Source organism: Lichenostomus cassidix, chromosome 1Ab, assembly GCF_008360975.1.
Source record: "Lichenostomus cassidix isolate B80296 chromosome 1Ab, HeHo_3.0, whole genome shotgun sequence".
NCBI classification, from domain to species: Eukaryota; Metazoa; Chordata; class Aves; order Passeriformes; family Meliphagidae; genus Lichenostomus; species Lichenostomus cassidix.
Genome location: NC_139481.1, coordinates 1,490,297 through 1,511,582, shown reverse-complemented (window position 1 = coordinate 1,511,582; position 21,286 = coordinate 1,490,297). Strand labels below are relative to the sequence as shown.

General features: G+C 49.9%; 1 protein-coding gene and 1 long non-coding RNA gene across 2 annotated transcripts; one reads left to right on the top strand and one right to left on the bottom strand.

Annotated features, from left to right (window-relative positions):
* Positions 1–3,662: 3,662 nt before the first annotated feature.
* LOC146442728 (uncharacterized) lies at positions 3,663–20,935 on the top strand. The gene is made up of 4 exons (XR_014849440.1): positions 3,663–3,776; positions 10,679–10,739; positions 15,862–17,523; positions 17,706–20,935. It is a non-coding gene; the product is annotated as an uncharacterized LOC146442728 (long non-coding RNA).
* On the bottom strand, positions 3,821–20,974 carry ADA2 (adenosine deaminase 2). The gene is made up of 9 exons (XM_085049329.1): positions 20,662–20,974; positions 17,803–18,025; positions 11,385–11,595; positions 8,853–8,980; positions 7,734–7,824; positions 7,326–7,434; positions 6,920–7,077; positions 5,914–6,116; positions 3,821–5,011 (listed from the first exon to the last, which is right to left on the bottom strand). Exons 1-9 carry the CDS (start codon positions 20,972–20,974, stop codon positions 4,903–4,905), a joined length of 1,545 nt encoding a protein of 514 aa, XP_084905455.1. The 3' UTR covers positions 3,821–4,902.
* Between the last annotated feature and the right edge of the window lie 312 nt (positions 20,975–21,286).

Genomic DNA, 21,286 nt, shown 5'->3' with positions numbered 1-21,286 from the left:
GTGGCACCTACTGCCCTGGTCTGGTTGACAAGATAGTGATCAGTCAAATTTTGAACTTGATGACCTTGCAAGTCTTTTCCAACCTTAAGAATTCTGTGCGTTGCTGCCCTGCCTTTGCTTAGCCTTTTCTATGCAAACCCTTTTTCCTACAGGGTTTCCAAAACTCTGGTCACTTTTTTTAGTCCTTGACAGACTGCATCCCTCTTTCCTGCGCTGTGAAACAGAAACCTTGACGCTGAATTCAGCTGAGGCCCCTGCAAACCTGGGGAAAGTAAAAGGTTCATTTCACATACATGGAGATGAAACAATGTTTGTTTACTTTCTCACTGGGCTTAAGATCTCCTGAGTCCCTGGATAGGGCAGGTTTAACACGTATGACTTTAGGCATCAATTACACAAACAGTGTAATCGTTTGTTTTTACGCTTCCATGGCCATGAACACCAACCTTAATTTGTTTTTGACCCACTTTAACACCCAGAGCCCTATTTGCAGAGCTATTAAAGCACTGGCAACTCAGAGATATACATTTGTACAGATGGTTATTCCTCCTTAAGTGCTTTTGCCTTAACTGAATTACCTACCGTTAATTTTCTGTAATTTCCTCAATTTGCCAGGATCACTTTAATTTCTCAGAAGTGTTTGCAGCTCCTCCTGCTCTGGCAAAATTGATGCTGGCCTTGAAGATGTTATTGAGAGTATTTAGCTCCGTGTAGAACTGGGCTTCAGACCTCCTTCCAGCAGCACAGGGAAGCCAGTTTGAAGTGTGTCTTCTCACCTATGTACAAACCAGAGCCCTCTAGCCCTTGCCTTCCTTGGCTGTCGATGAAAAACAGTCAGAGAGAGAGAGCCAAAGACTTTCTGAAATTAATGACAAACACAAGAGCCTTGTCCCGAATGTTTCCCACCCATCCACCAAGGCGATCCCTCCAGGCAGAGTGAAAACGTGATTGATTTGCTGCGATTTCTGCTTAGGGTATTTGCTAACGTGGATTTATGGCCTTTTAATGATACAGCAAGTTAGACGGGTTGTTTTGCTTGCCGGTCTCGGTGCCTCTAGACTGACCTGCACTGTGGGGCTCTGTCAGTCTTTTCTCCAAGTCTGGCGACACTTTTGCCGCTTTCTTCCTATTCACGCGTTTTCCAAAAGAGCCCTGAGAGACATCCAGCTCATTCCCTATCGCACAGAAGCTTTCATCGCTAAAACAAAGTTTAACCTATTTAAATACCCCGGAATTCGGGTTTTTTTGGGGCGGGGATGTTATCCCGCGGTGCGCTCCTTGTCCCAGCGCATCCCTCGGCGCCCTGCGAGAGGCGCTCCTGCTCCACGGCTGGGGGCTCCGGGCGGGGGGATGCCGTGGGATGCCGTGGGGATGCCGTGGGGATGCGGGTGGGGATGGGTGGTCTGCCTGCAGGGGGACCTGTGTGATCCCTCTGGAGGGACGGAGGGAGGGAAGCGTTGTTCTGCTCCCGAGAGGATTTCGGGGCTAGCCGCCGCTGAGATGTCGCCAGAACGCGCGTCTGCGCGCCCCCGCGGGCTGCCGGCGCTGCCGTGTTTGTTTTTCCGAGCAAGGCTGTCCAGCAGGCCGGAGAGCTTATTTTTAAACCGCCACGGAGGGACTTTGCCAGCGGCCGGGCACAGGCTGAGCCTGGCAGGGGACCGAGAGCGGCAGGGCTGCCAAACCCCGCGCTGTGCGGAGCCTGCTGAGCCCCAGCACCCCCAGCACCCCCAGGCAGGCTTTATCCCATCACCCCGTGCTAAAGGCTTGTGTGGTTTCCCCTTCGAGAGTTGAGAATTTCTCTGTGACTCTGCTAGGAGCTTCCCATTCCCATGCTGTAGATGGACCGAGCTCACGATTTCCTCTGCAGGCACATCTGGCACCAGCTGCGCCCCAAACACCCCTCGGGACGGTCTGCCTGCCCTTCTCACACCACCCCACAGGCAAATCCTTCTTCTTCCCCTGTGCACACCGTGCTGAGTCTCTCCCACCCCTTTCAGAGCTCACTATAAAGACAAGCAAATCAGGCAGTTGCCCACAGCCTTCTCCCGTGGGTCTCCATACAAACTTTGCAGCTCTGTTTTCCCTGGACTCACAGCCCTGTCATCACCCCCTCCTTGCTGACCTTCTCACATCCCCTCCAAATTGCACTGTCCATCTCCTTCCTTGCTGCAGAGGCTCTAATGGCCTGAGCCAGCCCTCCCCCCTCAGTTTATCTCTTCTCTTGCCATGCTGCAGCTTGCTCATGCAGTGATGGACAAGCTAAAGGTTGAGAAAATACAGTAAAATGCCTTTCTTATCCTGTAATGACCAAGGGGGAGGACACAACCTGATAAAAGTGACAAGCCAGGAGGATTGAGAGCCAGACCCTTCACCTGCCTGTCCCACAGTGCACAGAAAACTCTTGATGGACCTGCTGTGATTGCAACTGCTGCAAGCCTGGAAAGAAAGGAATTAAGGACTGAGCCAATGAGAGCTGCAAGTTTCTGGCCAAAGAAATGTCCTTCTGCTACCTGTGAAGAGGCTAATTCAGAGACTTACATAGGGAGAAAACCTGAAGCAGGCTGATCATTTGGAGCTGGTGGGAAATGCATCTGCAGCCCTGTGTTTGATGGCCAGAGGGCTTTGCTGAGCATCTGGCACCTGCATGGTCCCACTGCAGGGATGGAGGCTCTCAGGACAGATAGATCCAGCTGCTTGCTTGGGCCTAGCTCTGTTTCCAACCACTTTACTCCTCTGTTTTTATTGGCATGATTCTTGACAGCAACCACTGACTAGCGCTGGATCAGCTGTTTCCTGGCAGAGAGTGACCAGGAGGCAAACATTTCATTCTCTAAATTGCCCTAAAGGTGGTCTAAGATGCTCTGCAGCAAAACTTGTGCTGCAAACAAAGCTCCATCCAGCTCCCATTTAAACAAGTTGAACCTGAAGAGGCTGCAGGGAGAGACAGATGGAGGAGATAACAGGGATAAGGTATTGCTTTATGTATTGCTATGGCTGCTTGAAGTAAACATCTCTACCTGGTGCTCCACAAGGCACTTGTCAGCTTTGAAAAGAATGGGCAGAGAGGAGGAAGGAGGGCTGAAGGTAACCAAAAAGTGGCTCAGGACCTCAAGAGATCACGTGCAGGAAGAACGGAAATCTTCCTACTGTGGTAGAAAAGGAAGGGGCATGGGTCAGCCTGGGTGTTGAGGAGCTCAGCTCCTCCCACAGTGGCTCTGTAATGATTAGCTTCACCTTGGCAGCAAAGAGGCTTATTTAAGGCAGAATCAACTCATGGCAAATAAAGATCTTCATCCACACAGAGCAAAACTGAAAGATCAGGTTGCTCAGAGGGACATGGCTTTAGGTCACTGGTTAGCAGGCATGAGTTCTGGGATGAGGTTTGCAGTGTGTTTGGTTTGCTTGGGTTTTTTTCCTCTGGGATAACCACAGATGAAGTTGCAGCCTCTGAACTGTGGGCAATTTAACACGGGGCTGTCCAGCTTGATCCACTTCTGTAAGAAGTGTATTTGCCTCCTGCTAAGGTGTTTCCACCAAGGTCAGTGGAAATAAACACTATGGGCAGGCAGCTTGAGACAATTAGCAGAAAGCATGAAGAGAGCCAATTTGCCCAGGCTGGTCAGATTAGGAAACAACAGTCTTTGCAAGTCTGTGGCTCAGAGGAGGGAGATGTCTTTCAGTAAGAACTTTTGTCAGTTCTCCCTTGGCTGATCAAACCAGCATAATTGTACTGAAGTCAGGCAAAGGTGCTGTTTGATCCTAGCTGCATGCTTGGGGTATGTATGCTGAAGGATTTTTCTGCATTCATTTAGCAACTTGATTTTTGGGGGAGTGGTGTTTTTTGGGTTTTGTTTTTTTAATGATGATGATGTTAAGAATGGGAATCTGCTTGTCTAGAGACTTCCTTGTGTAGTTATTTTTTGCCAAAGAGCTGGAAGCCACAGAGGTCCAAATGAGCATTGTGGATATCCACAGTAGTTCTCTACCAAGGTGAAAATCTCTCTGACAGGCTGAAAAAGGCCATTTTTGCACAATGAGCTGGGCAGCAAAGGCTGCTAGTGGAACCCTCTGAAACCAAAAGGTGTTTCCTATAAATGCCTGAGTTCCCATGGCCTTGTGCAGGGGGAGAGTTTTACTCAAACTGGGTCTGGGAAGCCAGGATGTTTTTGACTTAACCTGAAATGTGGTTTGCCTTCCTTTTGACCAGAGGACAGGAAAAGACTTCGTAGTAAAAAAAACTGCTGGCAACTGAGGCACCTCTTTTCTGGCTTTATGATCCCTGAGCAACCAGGCTGAAATGCTCTGGGAGCAAGTCCCACCAGTTTGTTTCCAGCCATGGTAGCTCCTGAAATAGCAGACATCAGACCTATGACTGGTTCTTCGACCCAGCAGTGCTATTTTGGCAGCAGGCCCAGGGTTAAACATAACAAGAGTGATTTTCAGTCCTTGCTCTCCTGGAGGTCAGTGGCCCAAATGGTTGGATGTTTGTCTGAGCTGTTTCCGGACAAGGTCTGCATTTTGTAATGATAAGGCGAAATTCAGGGATCCTCGTGTTGGCAATCTCCTGCTAATTGGAAAGCATGTTTTTCCTGAATATGGATGTCAGGGTTTGCTCATTGGCGATTTTTAATTGTTTTGACTCTTGAGCAGGGCGATTTCTTGTGGTTGCTACAAAGGCTCCCTGCTCCCATTTACCTCCAGCCCGTGGCTTTGACAGGATAGTGCAGCTCCTTCTCATTTTTAAGCCCATTAAGCCTGGCTTAGCAGAGCCACCCACTGCCAGGTGAGGCTCTGACATCCCTTCATCTGCTCAGGTCACACAGAAGAGGCATTTTCCCTCTCCGCAATCAGTCTGGCTCGCTCCAGCTTGCCAAATGCCTTCTGAGATGAGCCTTGTCCTCTCTAAAGCTCCCTCAGGAAGCTATCAGAGAGGTCAGCCACAAATTGGTCCCATTTTTTCTGCCAGACCTCCCTGGCCTTGGCTTTCTCATCCGGTAGCATGGCGCTGTATCTGCGAGGAGGAGAAAAGTCAGCATCAGGAGGGAGACAAGGGGCAGCTATTTCTAGAGCAGCACCAAAATGAAAAGGCAGGAAACAGCAGGAGATTAACCCTTGCAGGGCATGCCTGCACCACACAGAGGAACAGGGTGTAAAGAGGCTGGAGCTCCTGCCAGTTGGGCTCATGCTGGGACAAGAAATATCCTGAGTTCTGCACCAGGAGGACAAGCTGCCCATTCTGCATAAGCTGGAGACTCACTAGGCAGCACCATGTCTAGGAGAGAACACACAGCACTGCTGCTGCTGTCAGATGTGCCCTGAGCTTGTCCAAAGTGGTAGGAAATCAGGGTATTTGTTGTGTCCCTGGCCATGTGGGATAGCCTTGAGGATTGGCACAGGATCTGGCAAACAGGCAAGAGCCAAGGAATGTGCAGAAAGACCCTGGGCATCATATCCAAACTGGTTTTGGATGTTCAGAGCTGTCCAGATAAATAGAAAAAACTGGTTAAGCACACCCAAACTAAATGCTAATTGTTTTCCTGTGTTTCCCAGATGAATCATGGCAAACACTGCAGCAAGTGGAGTTTTGGCAGAAACAGACAAGTGATACAAAGACATATGGTTTCTCCCATACCCAGAACCAGGTGGGGGAGGCAAATTCACAAAGGATGGAAAAGGAGGAATAAACCAAGACATGGAGTAAGAGGAAGGCAGTTGAGAGCACAGGCAGAGGAGCCTCTGGGGTGTCTGTGTCCTGCCTTTGGAGGAGACACACAGAGGAGGTTTTGGATTAACAGAAGCCCAGTTCATGTGGCAGAGGAGACTCTGGGGCCAAAACCCAAATGCAAGCAAGGGGAGCAAGGTGATAATCTCCTCATGATTACTATGACTAGGTGAGAGAGGTGATGAACTTACTTTATGGAGTTGAGTGCAAGTTGTTTCAGGGTCCTCAGGTCAGCATTCATCCCTCCAATGGCCATGAACACCTCGTAGAAGTCATAGGAGACTCCCTTTGCCCCAAAGATTGGGGGATCATCGGGGCTGATCACTATGGGGTGCCCTTCAGCCATGAGGTCAGCTGCAGGGTGGCTCCTCAAGTCACCCACCAGCAGCAGGACCTGCGTGGGAAGAGTGGGGACATCACCATGTCAGGTTATTGCCACAGCTGTGTCACCCTGAAACCTTGCCAGGGCTGCTGTCAGGGAGGAATAGCCTCCAGAGGGATGATCAGGGCATTTTCTGCTCTGAACTGCTGCAGGAGGAACCAGCTTGTCTTCACTGACTATGCAAGGAGATTAATTTCTTAAATAAACCACCTTAATCAAGGCCAGTGGGGTGAGTAAGTTGTGCTTATTTAGAACAATTTGACTGTGAGCAATTCGGGAATAGAGTTTTGGTTACACATTTGCTGTGGTGCTTAGCTCGAGGCATCTGGAGCTGGTGTCAGGGTTTTCTCCCCTAAGGCTCTCACCAGTAAATCTCCACCCCAAGGTATCCTTTCTGCTGCACCCAGGGGACAATGGCACCACGCTAATGTGCTGAAAAAGAACTCCTGCTGGTTATGATTTCTACAAAACCAAGGATTTCCAGTTAAAATCTCAGCTTCTCAGCCTCTGGCCCTCCTGGCTTTAAAGTATTTTCAATTGTCTCTTTAAACACCTCTCTAGCTCCAGGCCTCATCTCCACTGGGGAGGATGCTGTCTTCCCAAGTTCCTCTGGATAGGAATTTAAATTAATTTTTGCTGACTGGCATTACAAGCCTTACACACATTCACACTGTGGGCTATGTAGCAAACTGCAGTGTAACCTGGTGCAGAGGAAACTGAGCCATCCTGTGTGCATCAGAACTTGCAGTTGCCCCTCTCTGCTATGGTAAAGCCCCTTCAGTGACCCCCCAAGAGCTGAGCTTTTATCAACATACCTGGTTGGAGATGGGGCAGACTTCTACAGGAATATCCCTCTTCAGAGACAAACTTTTGGCTACTGGGTGTTTAATGAGAGCAAGTCCATGGCCAATCCTGCTGGTGTTCAGGAGCAATGCATCCAGCACATTATTGTCTACAGGGGTGCCCTGCCAGTCTGAGAGAGACAGATCAGAGTCACTGCAGTGCTGGGAGGAAACAGAACTTCTCAAGCTGCTAGATGATTTTGTTAATAGGTGTCCCAGTTGTGAGGTGAGAGGGTTGCTGATGCTCAGAGCTTCCACTTGTATTTTCAGTGAAACAGGGAACTAAATCTGCCCAGGATATAGCCCAGCGTAGAGATACCCACCCATCTCACCTGGCTTTAGATGTTTACAGTATTGCTCTTATAGTCCTCATGCTTACCAGTCTCCCCAGCGTGGAAGAAGTAGGGCAGGTTGACCCCCATGGAATATGGGATAGTCAGGGCATCCTTCAGGTCCCACAAAGAATGCCCTCCATCCTCATCACCAACCTGGGGGGAAGCAGAAAGGTATTTCTGAGCAGCTTGGGAGGATGGTGGGACTTACAGCTCTGTATAAATGAGGTGCCAGCTGTGCTGAAATTACAATGCTGTGGGGTGGGGAGCTGATTCTTTCAGGGGATTTTGTCAATTACCCTGAACAAAATCCTTAGCTGGAGGATTTGCAATTCATTAACACTGATTTCAGTGCGGCAGCAGAGGTTCTGGCTCTGCTGTACAACATATGCCATGGTGTAAGTGTGGTTGTATCACCAGGGCTTAATGTGGAGCCCCAGAAGAAATACACTTACCAGGTCAAAGCCTGCCAGGGTGTCTGGGAAGCCAGCTCTGAGTTCCATGGCAGTGACAACGGCTTCTTTAATCTGGGAGACATTCAGCATCCTAGAGAGCAAGAGAGAGAGAGAAAGCACTGCAGAGCCATGGCTCCCATGGGCCTGCCTTCTCGGGGTTTGAGTGGTGAAATGGGGTCCCCAGGGGTATTTCCAAAATGCAAGTTGCTCCTGAAGCTGACAACCAGCTCCAGGTCTCTGGAGTAACAGCAGTAGAAAATTGATATTATGAAAGGAAACCCATGAGTGACCAGGAAATGCCTGGCTAGACCCTGCTGTCACTTGAGGCATGCTTGTCTAACTCACTGGCTTTCCCATTTACCAAGCAGGGAACACAACAGCGTGGAACAAAAATATTTAATTTTTTTTTTTCCTCTTGACTGTTTTGTTGGGAAGTAAGATGGTAACAGCATTTCAAGAGAGTTTTAAATTTCAGTTTTTTCCAGCCCTATCAGACTTAAACTTCTCGGTGCATTTTGCAGACTGAGTCCATAGCCAAGCTGGCCAGAGAGGCAAGCCAGCCCTGCACTGCAAAGGGCATTGTGCCAAAGCAGAGCGGCTGAGAGGTCTGCTCTGCTTGCTGAGGATCACCTCACATGACTTCATGGCATCTGGCTGACTTGGAGAGCAGCCCTGAGCCTGGGCAGCAGCACGAACATGCTGTTCACAGGCTGCTGGGAGTGTTTGTGGGGTGCCAGGGGGACCTCGGTGATCCTGAGTGTCCTTACTGCTGTCACTGCTGTCACTGCCTCAGTGTGAGCAGGGAGGGGAGAGCAGACATGGCTTGGACCTCCACCCAGGCAGCCCTGCCCTGGCTCATTGCTGCTCCTCTGCATGCACCACCAGCTCACCCTGCTCCCTTCGCACGTACACAGACTGATATAGATGATTTCTCACCCTCAGCCTGTTGCACATGCCAGGGAATGCTTCAGGAGTCAACAGCCTGGGTGTGACGAGGCACGTGGACATTGCCATCCAACTGTGGCACTCCAGCCCAGCCCTCAGCATTGCTTCTCCCAGCCTGGTCCTCCCTCTGCTCTCCTCCGACACAGCACAGCCTCTCCCAGCCCTGCTCTCTACCTGTGTGCTGCAAAAATAATCTTGGCTCCAACAAAGTCTGGGTGCTCCTTCACAAACTGCCTGGTGACTTCCCGGTAGGTTGCCACAGACCATGATTTACTGTGCTGGGTGCCATCCAGTTCATACACCTGCAGCATGAAAAGCAGTGACAATGAGTTAGGAGAGGTGTTTTACTGGAAGGTGGGAGAAATGGACTGATAAAATCCTTGGGAGAAGGAAAGGTCCTGAGAACAGGGCAGGAAAACTAAAGCAGTTAAATCTGCAGAACATTTTCTTCTTCAAGCCTTTACCAGCTGGCAAGAACCAAGGAGTGATTTTCCTCCCTCCCATGTGGTATAAGTCTCTCCATGTTCAGACATGGCAAGCAATCACCCTGGAGTACTCAGAGGAGACTGTGACCTCTTCCTCCAGTCTGTATGAAATGCTGGAGTGTTGTGTCCAGCTGTCTGGCAGCTCACACACACTCTGTGCCTTGCAGAGGCAGTCTGTCAGCCCAGGCAGCCCCAAGGCATGTGATGGCTGAGCTCCATGAGCCACCAGCTGAGCTGGGCTTCTGCTCCCCTCTGCCAGAGGTTTGCCTCATGACCTGAAGTCAGTCATTTAGTCCTGTCATGCTTTCCCAGTTCTCTGACTGCAAACTGGGAAAAAGAACTCTTTTGGGTTCTCAGCTGGCATATAAGCCTGAATGCCCCATTGATCCTAACCCACAAAGGCCCTGCCTGAAGTCACTCACTCACAGTGGCACAAACCTCTCCATCAGTTCTTCTCTCATCCTTCTCACCATTCTTTTCCCTGTCACCTTTCTCCTTCAGCCTTCAACTGCTCCACTTCACCCCTACCTCCCTGCCTGGTGCTGCCCCTGGCACAGCCCTGCACCCAGCCCAGTGTGGTGTGTCCCCTGCAGGCACCAGCACCGTGGGGCAGCTGCAGATGCTCGGAGGGAACTTTCCCCAGCTGCAGCCCATGGGAATGTGAGACTTTACACAGCCGAATCTGCAAACACAGCTGGGCTTAGGGGGCTTTTCCACAATGTTTGCCGTTTCGCACTAAATCCCAGTTTTCATTTACTTTACCTCAGGGGCTGCTTCTGGCAGGCTTTGCTGAGAAGAGAGCTTTTGCAGTGTCAGCACTGCTGTCCGAGCCCTGGAGGATCTCCAGCCCTCGAGCATCTTGCTATTCCCATCACACCCTGCTCACCTTGACTTTCACCATGAACCATTTCCCTGCCCTCTAGTCCCAGTTTCAGCCTGGCTGTCCCTTTCCTGCCTACACTGCCCTCCAGCCCGGTAGGGCTGCAGCTCCTGGCATTCCCTGCCATGGTTCTGGGGCTGAGGCATCCTCCTGGAGCTCTGTGCCGTGGTTCTGGGGCTGAGGCATCCTCCTGGAGCTCTGTGCTGTGGCTCTGGGGCTGAGGCATCCTCCTGGAGCTCTGTGCTGTGGCTCTGGGGCTGAGGCATCCTCCTGGAGCTCTGTGCCATGGCTCTGGGGCTAAGGCAGCCTCCTGGAGCTCTGTGCTGTGGCTCTGGGGCTGAGGCACCCTCCTGGAGCTCTCAGCACATCAGCTGAGTGAGCCCCAGGCTCTGCAGGCTCCCAGCACTGCGGGCTGGATGGGAAGCAAATCCTCCCTGCCAAGCTTCTCTTCAAAAGGAGTCCCAGCCCTGTCTGAGGGCTGCTGGTAAAGGCAGGGTGTTTTCCAGTCAAGCCCACACACTTGTGTCATGGCAGATACTCTTGGCCTGGAAACCTGTGTGGCCTGAGGGGATGCCAGTGCTTGCACTGCCTCACAGCACAGGCATTTTGACTTTGCTGTTATTTTCTCTTTCCAGGTACCCAAAAGACAGGTGGTGACGAGTTCAGAGCAACTGGCTTATGGCAACCCCCAGCAAAGTAAGGTACACGTAAACTTTGTGGAGTTCTCCCCATTCCCTTCTTTTTCCTCCCCCTTTGCAATACTTCCTTTCAAAGGGAGAAAGGCCTAAACCATTACCAGCAGATTTTGGTGTCCGTGGCAATGAAAGGAGCAGTTCATACTTCATACACATGGCCAAAATTTCAGGTTGTCTGCAAATTGTGGAAGGTTGTGTTTTGCTGATTGATTGACTCACCCATTCAGAGTAAGCATTCTGAAATAAGCTGAGGATTTAACATGACTATATTAGAATAAGTTTCTGTTCAAGACAAGAAATTTGTTCAGAAAAGCTGCCACAGAACAGGTGATTCTGGTGCAGACAAAACTGAGCTCCATCTTCCCAATGAGCAAGATTTTGACTCCCAGTCTGGCTGCACAGTGCAGCTTTGTGCTGATGTCACTGCAGGTATCTCCCTTAGCCATTAGGAACAAAGAGTCTCTCACTTTCAAGCCCTTGCCTATGCAAATCTCCAAGAAAGACTTGAATATCATCAAGGTTTTCCAGCATCCTTATTAGGGCAAGCATGCAAACCACCACCAACTAAATTCAAGACAGGGCTTGAGAAAAGTTATGGAGAAATAGAGATTGAAAAGAGTGCCAGAGCAGCCAAAACCCCACGTACCGCAGGCAGGATAGCTCTTATCTCCACATACTGAATGTTATCCTCGTGCAGCTCCAGCAGCCCCTGGTAGAAATAGGCCTTGAACACAGGAGCATAGCAGATAAGTCCAGAGGCAATGAGAAAGATTTCTTCAAACCTTTTCCAAATGGAAGCCTGAGAGGGGTAGGCCAGCTCAGGGGCATCTGTCACCAGGGTCAGGTTTCTCAGCAAGCTATAGAAAAGGGAGAAGAGAAGGAATGAGGAGAACAAACAGAGCACTGCAGTGCAAGAGGCACAGCAGTGACTGGTGCAGCTAGGAAGCATTCAGGTCATTTTTCTGCCACCTGTGTTTACTCCTCTATGGCTGGCACAGAATTCACATGATCCATGTTGAGCTGTAAGCAGTAGGTGTTTCAAACCTGCCCCTCCCTTTTTCAAGGGCAAAATCTTGAGGAGGAATAGAGTTACAAAAGCAAGAATGGTGCTTTTATATCAATTACACTCTGCCACCCAGGGTATCCCTAACCCTAAAGTAGGCATGTACATTGCTCCTCTTTTCCAAAGAATCTTCAACATAAAATGTTAAGACACTTGGCCCTCTCTTCAGCACCTAAAAGGCAAACTGAGTCTACAGGAGATGCCATGTGCTTCTCCCTGAGCCCATAGCTTTTCCTGGTACCTTTGTATTGTCAAAATATGCCATCTAAAAAATGCAAGGGGAACACAATTGTGAATCAGAAATCATTTTCCCAGACCAGTGAGAACTAACCTGATGCCCTGCCTGCCTTGCTGATAGCTACTTCAGGGAAACAGCTGATAAGAATCTCAGTCCTGCCTTTTCCTCAGTGTGATGGAAATGTATTTATTTCCTCCACAGACTCCTCTGGCATATAAGCCTCTTTCAGAAATCCAGAGAGAATGGGTAGTTTGATCAAGCAGAGTTTAAAGGAGCCAGTAAATTGCAAGATTATCTAATCCTGGGTGACAGCTTGCATTTAGGACAGGGTGAGCATCTGTGCCACACCACCATCCTCTGGCAAGCTGATAGCCTTCATCCCACCTGCAGTCTTGTTCTGCCAACAGCCCTCCTTCCTCCACCTGAAGAGTGGCTCGTGATAAATTTGTCCTACCAGTGGGCAAAGTCTATATGGAAGTCATTCCTGGGTGGACAAATGGAAGCCATCAGAGCAACCTACAGCTCTGTTTTCTTGCTGGCAGGTGGGCTCTGCTCTGGCCAGGCCCAGTGCTTATCTCGTGTCAGGGGCCAAGCAGGTTCAGATAGAAATACTTTTGGCCATGCTTCAGCTTTCATCTGAGTATATTGCTTCCCCTCAATAACAGCTACTGATCTTTAATGATGTTCTGTGTTTGATGTCTTGGCCCCCATCCTGGTGCAGGGATCTGCTCTGTTATATGGGAGGTGTGGGTTTGATTTGTGATCTTATTATCTCCATCCAGGACACTTCTGTGGATGGAATTAAACCCCCACAGTTCCCCTGCAGATGTAAAATGTGATCTGGTCCAAATTCATAAACTGAGACATCCTGGGCAAATATGCCTTTTGAATCCCTCCATCCTGCCCATAAAACAGAGCCCATTCCCCCAGGATTTGCCTGCTGTTTCCCTCCCTAAGGATTCTCTTCCAGGGGCTGCAGTTTCATTTCTTCCTCACTCTGTTAATTTCTTTGCCAGGAACAATTTCAGAAGCAAACCTGTACATAAAGAGATGCCACTGCTGTTAAGGATGAGATTTTAAACGCTCAACAGTCAGGAAAATTCAGAGTTAAGGTTTCCACAGCAACTTGGGCTCTGCCATCCCGTGCATTACAATAGGGGCTCTGGTCCCATTATCCCAGGACTCTGGGCAACCCCAGCTCCTGTTCAGCAATCCATGCAAGCAGAGAGGGCTGAGCTGGACCAGGGCAGGGGCAGGCAGTGAGGAGCAGGGAGACACTACAGCATCACCCTAGAAACCAGGAATGCAGGAGCATCTCGGAGGGGCAGAAAGGCTGTGCTGCTCCTCCTCAGGGAGGCTGCATGTGGGAAGAGCTGGAGAAAAGAGATTTTTGCTCTTCCCTGCTGGCTGAAGGGCAGCTCCCAGCGCAGAGCACCTGCCCAGAGCCAGGAGCAGAGCAGGGCTGTTCCCAGCAGCAAAGGGAAAAACCTCCCCGTGGATCAAAAAGCCCTGCAAGCCCATTCTCGCCACGCCAGGCAGCTCTGCTCAGATAAGGATGGGTGGTTAGTTTGGCTCCCACTTTCTCCCCTTGTCCTGTGAGAACTCAGCTCCTCCAGCAAGGAGCGCTCAGGGCTGCCCTCCCTGCCTTCCTCTGGCTCTGCAAACTCGAGGTTGTTTGCTTAGCCCGTGCTCTTGGGCTAGAAACAGCCATAAATCCCCACACCACCCTGCTCCTAAAAGCACATAAATCAAATTGTGCTTCTCTTTATAATCCCCTTCCCTTTGAGACTGATTATTGATCCTTACAACTGTTGAAGATTTATTGCATAATAGTGATCCATCCTTGATAACCAGATAATCTCCTACGGGTCTGGGGGCTTTTGCCATGCACAGCTCATGCAGATGAAGGGAAGCTTCATAAATACATTTTTTTGCTTCTTTTCTGGAATGGGCCTTTGCCAGTGATCAGGTGCAGACTACAAATAGCCTTCCCTGTCATGTCATATACACACTGAACAATGCTATTGCAATGCATATGCCCAAAGGGGCACAGCTAAAATGACCAGCCAAGGATTATTTATTTTCAACTGTGGGTTTGCTTTCTCTTTTCCTGGGTTTTTTCCCCGTTTTCCTTTCCTTTGCTACGTGATACAGAAGCAAAAGGTTTTGTTGCCTTGTTTTTAAGGGGATTCTTTTCCCTGCTTCTTTTTCTGCTCTCAATGGGTAATTACACCCCTCTCCTCACCGTAGTATCTAAATGTCTTCCAGTGGTGCATTAAATAGTGTGACTAACATCTGTCACATGTGGTTCATTCGCTTTCTCTCGCTCTCTCTCATCCCCTCTTCTCCTCCCCAAGGGGAGACTTGTAGAGGGAGCAGAGTGCTTTGTTTCCATAGTGGATTTTTATTCCTTTTTTTCCCCTCGTAATGCACACACTGCCCTATTTTTCTGTGAGATAAGGCAGGCAGAGGACAGGGAGGGGAAGGTGATGGCAGCCTGGGCAGCCGCCAGCGCCCAGGGGAGTTGTCCCTGCAGCCCCAGCCGTGGTGTCAGCTCCCTCTCAGATGACTTCATCCTGGTGATAGAGAGCTCTGCTGGGCACAGCCTCAATCCCTGGGCTGCTGACAGGGGGGGGTGCAGTGGTATTTTACAAATATCTGGAATGTCAATGCTGCTTCCTGAAATATCTGGGGGCATGCTCCTGCTGGAGAGATGGGAACCATTATGGTGCATCTTGAGGGGAAGAATGACATTCTCCTGGATCGTAATTGATTGGGAAGAAAATAAGGGAGGATTGCTTTTTCTTTTAAGTATGAAAGCAAAATTCCCTTCCTTTCACTGTCCCTTGGTCTCCTGGCTCTCCTAACAGCATCCTTTTGGGAGCTTACCAGTGACACAATACTCCAGGGTCTTGGCCCTTGGGAGGTGTGTTTTGAAATAGGAATGATTAGACTTTCTCTTGAGGGAAACAAACAGAAAGACTTCCTCCCAAAGCACACACACACACACGTGTGTGTATCGAAAAATGCAAACAGCAAAAATTACACAGACTCCTCTTTCCTTCACCCCTTCCTGGTCAGAAATGCTGTAAGGTGAAAGAGGTGCAGAAACATTTCCATTGTTCCTTCACATTTGCTGATCCACCCTGTCCTGCATGAGAGCCTTTCCCTGCTGCCATATTCCCTTGGCACTTCCTTGAAACCACCCAACTATCCATCCGTTCTTTCCTCTGACATCTGCTTTCTCTCAGCTCGTCAGAGCTCAAGGGCAAAGAGGAGTGCAGGGAAGAGGTAGCCTGGGATGCACATGTTCAAGAGACTGGGAGAGCTTCCAGAAACTGAGAAGCAGAACAGATTGGGGCCTATTCCTGGCTAGAGACCTATTTCCAGACGGCCAAAAACATTCCTAACCCCTAGAGTAGCACCCGGGGATTAGATGGAAATAGGAGGGGAAGTGCCTCAGCGTGGCTGTTGTTGGTGTGTTTGCACATTATGCGTAATGACTCCTCTGTGGGTTTGTGGTGATGAGCATGGAAGGGCAAGAAATGAAGGACAACACACTGAAATGGATAAGTGAACACCCTGGATGTGAGAGATCCAAGTTTCTACTTGGCTCTGGCATGTGTTTGCTGAGGAAAATCACTCCTTTGGCCTCTGCCTCGGTTTCCCCTCCACATTTGGGGAGATCCTTGCAGAAGGGTCTGTCTGGTGTCCCTGTGCAGTGCCTGCCACTCTGACTTGTGGCCACTCCACATTGTCAGACAGATACAAAAGAAGAGGAATGTGGTAATTCTGCCTCTGAAAACAAGTGTTTCCACACAGGAACAGGGGGAAGCACACAATGCAGAGCTCCAGTCACCCAGGTGTGCAGGCTGCACAGGATGCCATGGCCTTCAGCCTCTGCCAGCAAGTGACATCACACCATGGAAACACAGCTGAAAACAAGTGCAGTGAAGGGTTGCTCCTGAGACACTTCTAAAAGCCCAGTGCAATTGCTTGGGCTTTGAGGAAGTGAAGCTGTTTCAAAATCCAATCTCTTGCACATTATTTATGGGTCTCCTGGTGTGGCTGGGGAGAGCTGGTGCTGTCATCTTTCCTTCCTCATCACTCCCAGCAGAAATGGAAGGCAGCTAATGGGGAACCAATTTTCTCTTTGGAAGACATAGATGAGTGACTTCTCACTGGATCTGATTTCACCCATCACGTCTCAGGGCAGTTGAGCCTCAGGATATAAAAGGTCAAGAGCCCAGGGTTTGGCATTACTTTCTCCTTCTCTTCTGGACCTCCATGAGAGAGGGCTGGTGGATGCCCTGGAGAGTCAGACCCCTCTGCCCTGCTGCTGTTGGGGAGGGAAAGCAATCCCATGCCACAAGTCTGGGAGCTCCTCGGCTTCCCAGCCTGACCTCTTTCATAGATCTGCAGGGCACAGAGCGCAGACAGCATCCTGTGAAGGGGATACCATCTCACCAAGAGTTAAAAGGTCTCTATTTAAGAGCACTGCAGTAAACCCCACCAAGTTTCCCTTAGCAAACGCTGTAATTAGAGTCATCTGCATTGCCTTAATCCTTGTGTGTTGGCATGGCAATACTGTCTGTCATTGCATGACACCCCACACCACTTTCTCCTGCAGGACCTCAGCCCCTGGAGCGCCACGGACAGCAGTGCCCTCTGAATGGATGGCTACTCAATATTTCCCTTTGTCCTCATCGCTCAGTGTCTGACTTCATGCATTATTTAGCGTGCTCTCTACAGCCCCCCACACACCACAGCAGAGCTGCAGGCTTCCTCTTGGCCTTTTCAGCAGGGCTTTGTCCCGGGATCAATGGGCCCTGGATGGGGAGATAGGATTCTGTCTTCCCATCACCAGTGGCTGCAGGGGGAGCCAGGCTGTTCCCAGCCACCTGTAAGTGATTAAATGGGAGGTGGTTCAGAGCAGCCTGGTCCTGATAAAAGGCTGCCAGCAGCACAGAGATCCTGCAGGAGGGTGAGTGATGCCCTGGGGAGCTGTGGGAGCTCCTGGACAGCTGTAGGAGGCCCTGCCTGTGAGGACAGAAACTCTGTGAGCAGGAGGATTTTGAGGGGAAGGAGTCCTACCAGGCAGGGATCCTGTCTGTGGGTTCCTTGTGCTCCCAGGTCCTGGTGCCTGGGTGGGAATGAGTGCCTCATGCTTCTGGGTGGTGGGTGGGTGCCACTGGGGTTTCAAAGGCAGTCCTCAGAAAACCAGTTTGGTATTTGGAGGTGGGTTGGGCTTTATTTTGGGAAGTTTGAGGTTTTTTGCTAGTGCAGTAATTAACATAAGTAGTTTGCCCAACTTCTTGCTCTGAATCAAAACAGTGACTTTGCAAATGATTTTTCTGCTGTTGGGGAGAACCTGTTCATCAGCCACCCGGCTTCCTCATCCAGTTTTTGGATACCTCACTGGATGAGGCACCGTGGAGCCCTGTCCCACACTGAGAGTCCATCCAGCCTGGGTGCTGAGGAGAGGTGAGGACAGGTCTCATAAATCCACCTAAACCACTGTCCTCAGCATGGCTGTGCAGAGGGCCAGAGTGAGAAAAATTCAGTTTTTATGGTCCCTTGACTCAGGTGTACTTAATGCAGCAGCCTTCAAGCTCTTTGCTATTTTTCCCATGTGCACAGTCCTAAATGGAGTTCCTCCCTTCCAGAGCAGCAAGCAAAAGGCACAGCTGGACCAGGCTGACCCTGCTGGCTGCAGGATGCTGCCCTGGAGCACCAGCAGGACTGCAAAGCCTCTGCTCTCACCTGCTGTCGAACTCAGACACGTTGCTCAGCTGCTTCCTGTAGGTCTCCAGCAGAACCCACTGGCTGCACTGGGCTGGCAGAGGACGAGGAGGGCGCTGGGAGAAGCGAAAACGCACGGTGCCAGTGTGGGTGAAGCAGATGTAGCAGTCGGGCAGGTAGGAGGCATTGTACACCAGCCAGCCCACGCTCAGCATGGCAAAGTCGTGCAGGTGTAGGACAGCACCTGGGGGAGGACAGGGACATCTTGGTGAGCCCAGACAGCTGGCAGGAAGGTTTAGTGGGATAATGTCAGCAATAGGTAAGGCTTTGTAAAGGAAAAGGCCTTGTAACATGGCTCCAGCCTGTCACTTGGGCTAAGAGAGCTGTGGGGAGAATGATACAGCTGGGAGAATGATTTGGCTAGAATAGAGGGACATGAGGACCTGAGAGATTTCTGTGTGAGAACCTGAGAGACTGCTGCGTGACATTCATGCGTCCACCTCGTGGTGTTTGGTGGTTGATGAACTTGGGCTTGTTGTACCTTAAAACTATGTAAACTGATAACCAGTTAACTGCTTAAAAAGACAGTTTTATGGACCAGTTTTTTTTCCAGTGAACTGTTCTCCTTCACACCTGCCTGGGGTCTCTGCGTCGCTCATTAGCACCATAGCTGGAGAATGAAGGCAACAGGATAACAGTTTGTTTGCCCATCCCAGGGCATCTGGAAATGCTTCTAGAAGCTGTGAGTGATCTCTCCCAGCAAGGAGTGCATGGCTGCTGTGCCTCCCCCAGGCTGCAGGATGTGGCTCCTCCACAGCAGCCACTGCAGGCAGAGCATGACAGCTCCCTGGGAGCACAGGAGGGGGAAATCAATAGGGAGCTCTGCTTCTCCACTGGGATGGAAAATGCTCCGAGTTATTAAAGGTCTTTCAGACAGGCTTTGCTGTGAGCTGGCTCAGGCCCCACTGATTTAAAGAGGAACTTGCACAGCAGGCAGCAGTTTACAAGGCATGCTGGCTGACTAGCACACCTGAAGCAAAGCTCTGTAGCTAAGCTGTTTGAATCCCAGCTTCAATTTTTGTGTCTAGTCCGTGTCTCTTCCTTCAGCTCCCTGAAACTCTGGCACACACCAAAATCCCAGACCATGTTACACTGGGGAATTGCACTCAGATGCAGAAGTACAATTTACTTCTGTGCCCTATGAAAAGCATGCTCACTTACACTGTCCATCTGCTGCTGGCCAGCACAAAGGGCCTCTGGGATGCTCTGTTGCTGTGCAGTGTGTTGGCAAATGCCAGTCTTCCTGGCACAGGGAGCATCCTCTGTATGCTCACCTTCCTTATAGTTTCATTTTGCTGAAATCTCTCCTTTTCCTAAGACTCCTGGTGTTATTGGTGCTTGAACTGATCTTCACCTTTGTAAAAGAAGATACTGTGAGAGCTGAAGTCTCAGATATGTATTTTATTAGTCTAGGGGAGACCTCTTAGTCAAAATAGCTTTGATGCCCTTAGGGGTAAAGGGAGACCATGAAGAGAAAGAGCAAGACACAAGACTGGTATGTATTTGACATTAGATTAAGTTCAAGACTATATAATTTATAGTGGGCTAATCTAATGTAGGCTATAATGTCTATGATCTCCCACTGCAGAGGGTCTGGCTGTAAAGATGCTGAGGAGCTGTGGTTGCTGCTCTCAGCCTGGGCTGTCTGACCCTCCTCTGACTGCCAATGTCACCTTCTTCCCTCCGTGAGCAGCAACAGACATTACAGTGGTGCTTGAAACAACAGGAGTTCCCAGGGGCTCTGATCAAGTCCTACTCAAACAGCAACAAGGATGTGATCTTGACCATAAAAGCCCTTGCAATGATTCCAAGAACCCCTTTTAACATCTCCTGGATTGAAAAGTGTTAGTTATTTGTTTTGATTCCCAGTTGGTATTGATGATGCTGGAGGTGAAGAGGGGAGCACTTTTAAATTCCTTACCGTTCAATTCAGCCATGAAAGGATAATGACATTTCTGATCTACTAATCATTTATGGGAACAGATTAGGGTGCTGCAAGATCTGCATCCCACAGCAGAGACTGGGAGGAAGAACTTGGGAAGAACTTGGAAGTCCATCCAATCTGTCCTTGAACTCTTCCAGGGATGGGCCATCCACAACTTCTCTGTGCAACCTGTGCCAGTACCTCACTACCACGTGAGTTAAAACTTTCTTCTTAACCTCTAATCTAAATCTCTCCTCTTTTAGTTCAGAACTGTTCCCCCTGGTCCTGTCTCTATCTGCCCACATAAAAAAGTTGCTCTCTCTCCTTTTATAAGCTCACTTCAGGCACTGGGAGTACACAGGCTTTGACTTGTACAAAACAGGAAAAAGAAATTTCCAGTGTTACAGGTAATCCCTTCTTCCTCTACTGCCCCCAGACTTTCCTGCAGAGTTCCAGGTCTGCTACAGAACCTCTTTTTGGGGGATACAACACTTTTGGCTGAGATATGGACTAAGACAAGGTTGGTAGCCTGTTTGTGGAATGTGTATGTGGAAGAGAGGTCCTGGCTGGAACATGCTGAGGAAATGTGAATATCTGTTATGTCTTGTTGGCTTTGTTTCCTCTGCCCCTCACTTCTCCATTTTTGCAAGACTTAAGGGTCCATATTGTAAGTTAAACCAAATGCCACAATTGCTGGAAACGTGTATTCATCCCATCCATCCCCCTCTTCCTCTCTCCCCCTCCCCTGAGCTCAGAGCCAGGGCGTTTCCTGGAACCCCACGAGCACAATTTGCAGCTCTCATAAGCTTGTCTCCCACATCTTGTGTTTTGTCCCAGCTCAGCAAGCAAAAGGTGAGAAAGGCTGAGCACGATGAGACTCCTGAAGCCAAGCCTACCTTTTGGCATGCGCTTTAGGATGCTGAACACCGAGCTCTGATCAATGAGGCTTTTTGCCCGGAAGAAGTGCATGCTTGGAGGGAACTGTCCTGTAGCTATGGCTGTTTCCACTTCCTTCTTCTTGAGGTTCATGAGCTTTGTACTGAGCTGCTGCTCCTGCCTGCTCAGCACCAAGTTACCACCTGTCTGATGAGCTTTCTCCTCCTGCATCAGGGAGTCCCGGTCCTTCCAGAGAGGGGAGGCATGGCAGAGGGAAGCCAGGCTCAGGAGGAGGTATGCCAGCCTTGTGCCTTGCCCAGGTGGAGGTTTCATCTTAGAGCTGCACCTTGACAGGGAGAAGAGATTGAAGGGTTGGCAGAGGTCAGAAGGTGACACCTCAGCAATGGGATATGGAGGTGTTGGCCCACCCTGCAGAACTGGGGGGTAAATGGGATGCTCAGCACTGGGAGCAGCCCCTGGTACCACTGTCCCCTGTTTTTAGGGCTCTGTATCAGCACACTCCCTATGATTGCTGATTACACCCAGCAGGACTGGGTAGGGCCAAGAGATATTTCTCCTTGGATCAGACTGGCAGCACATCATGCAGTAAGGCAAAGGTCTAGCCCTGGAGTGGGGGACTGGTGG

Excerpts from the sequence above, each read along its gene's own strand:
- ADA2 (XM_085049329.1), bottom strand. The coding sequence starts at position 20,974 with ATGAAACCTCCACCTGGGCAAGGCACAAGGCTGGCATACCTCCTCCTG. Across the intron at positions 8,981-11,384 it reads TAAGAGCTATCCTGCCTGCG|GTGTATGAACTGGATGGCAC; the intron begins GTACGTGGGGTT and ends TTCATGCTGCAG. Across the intron at positions 7,078-7,325 it reads CTTCCACGCTGGGGAGACTG|ACTGGCAGGGCACCCCTGTA; the intron begins GTAAGCATGAGG and ends TGTCTCTCTCAG.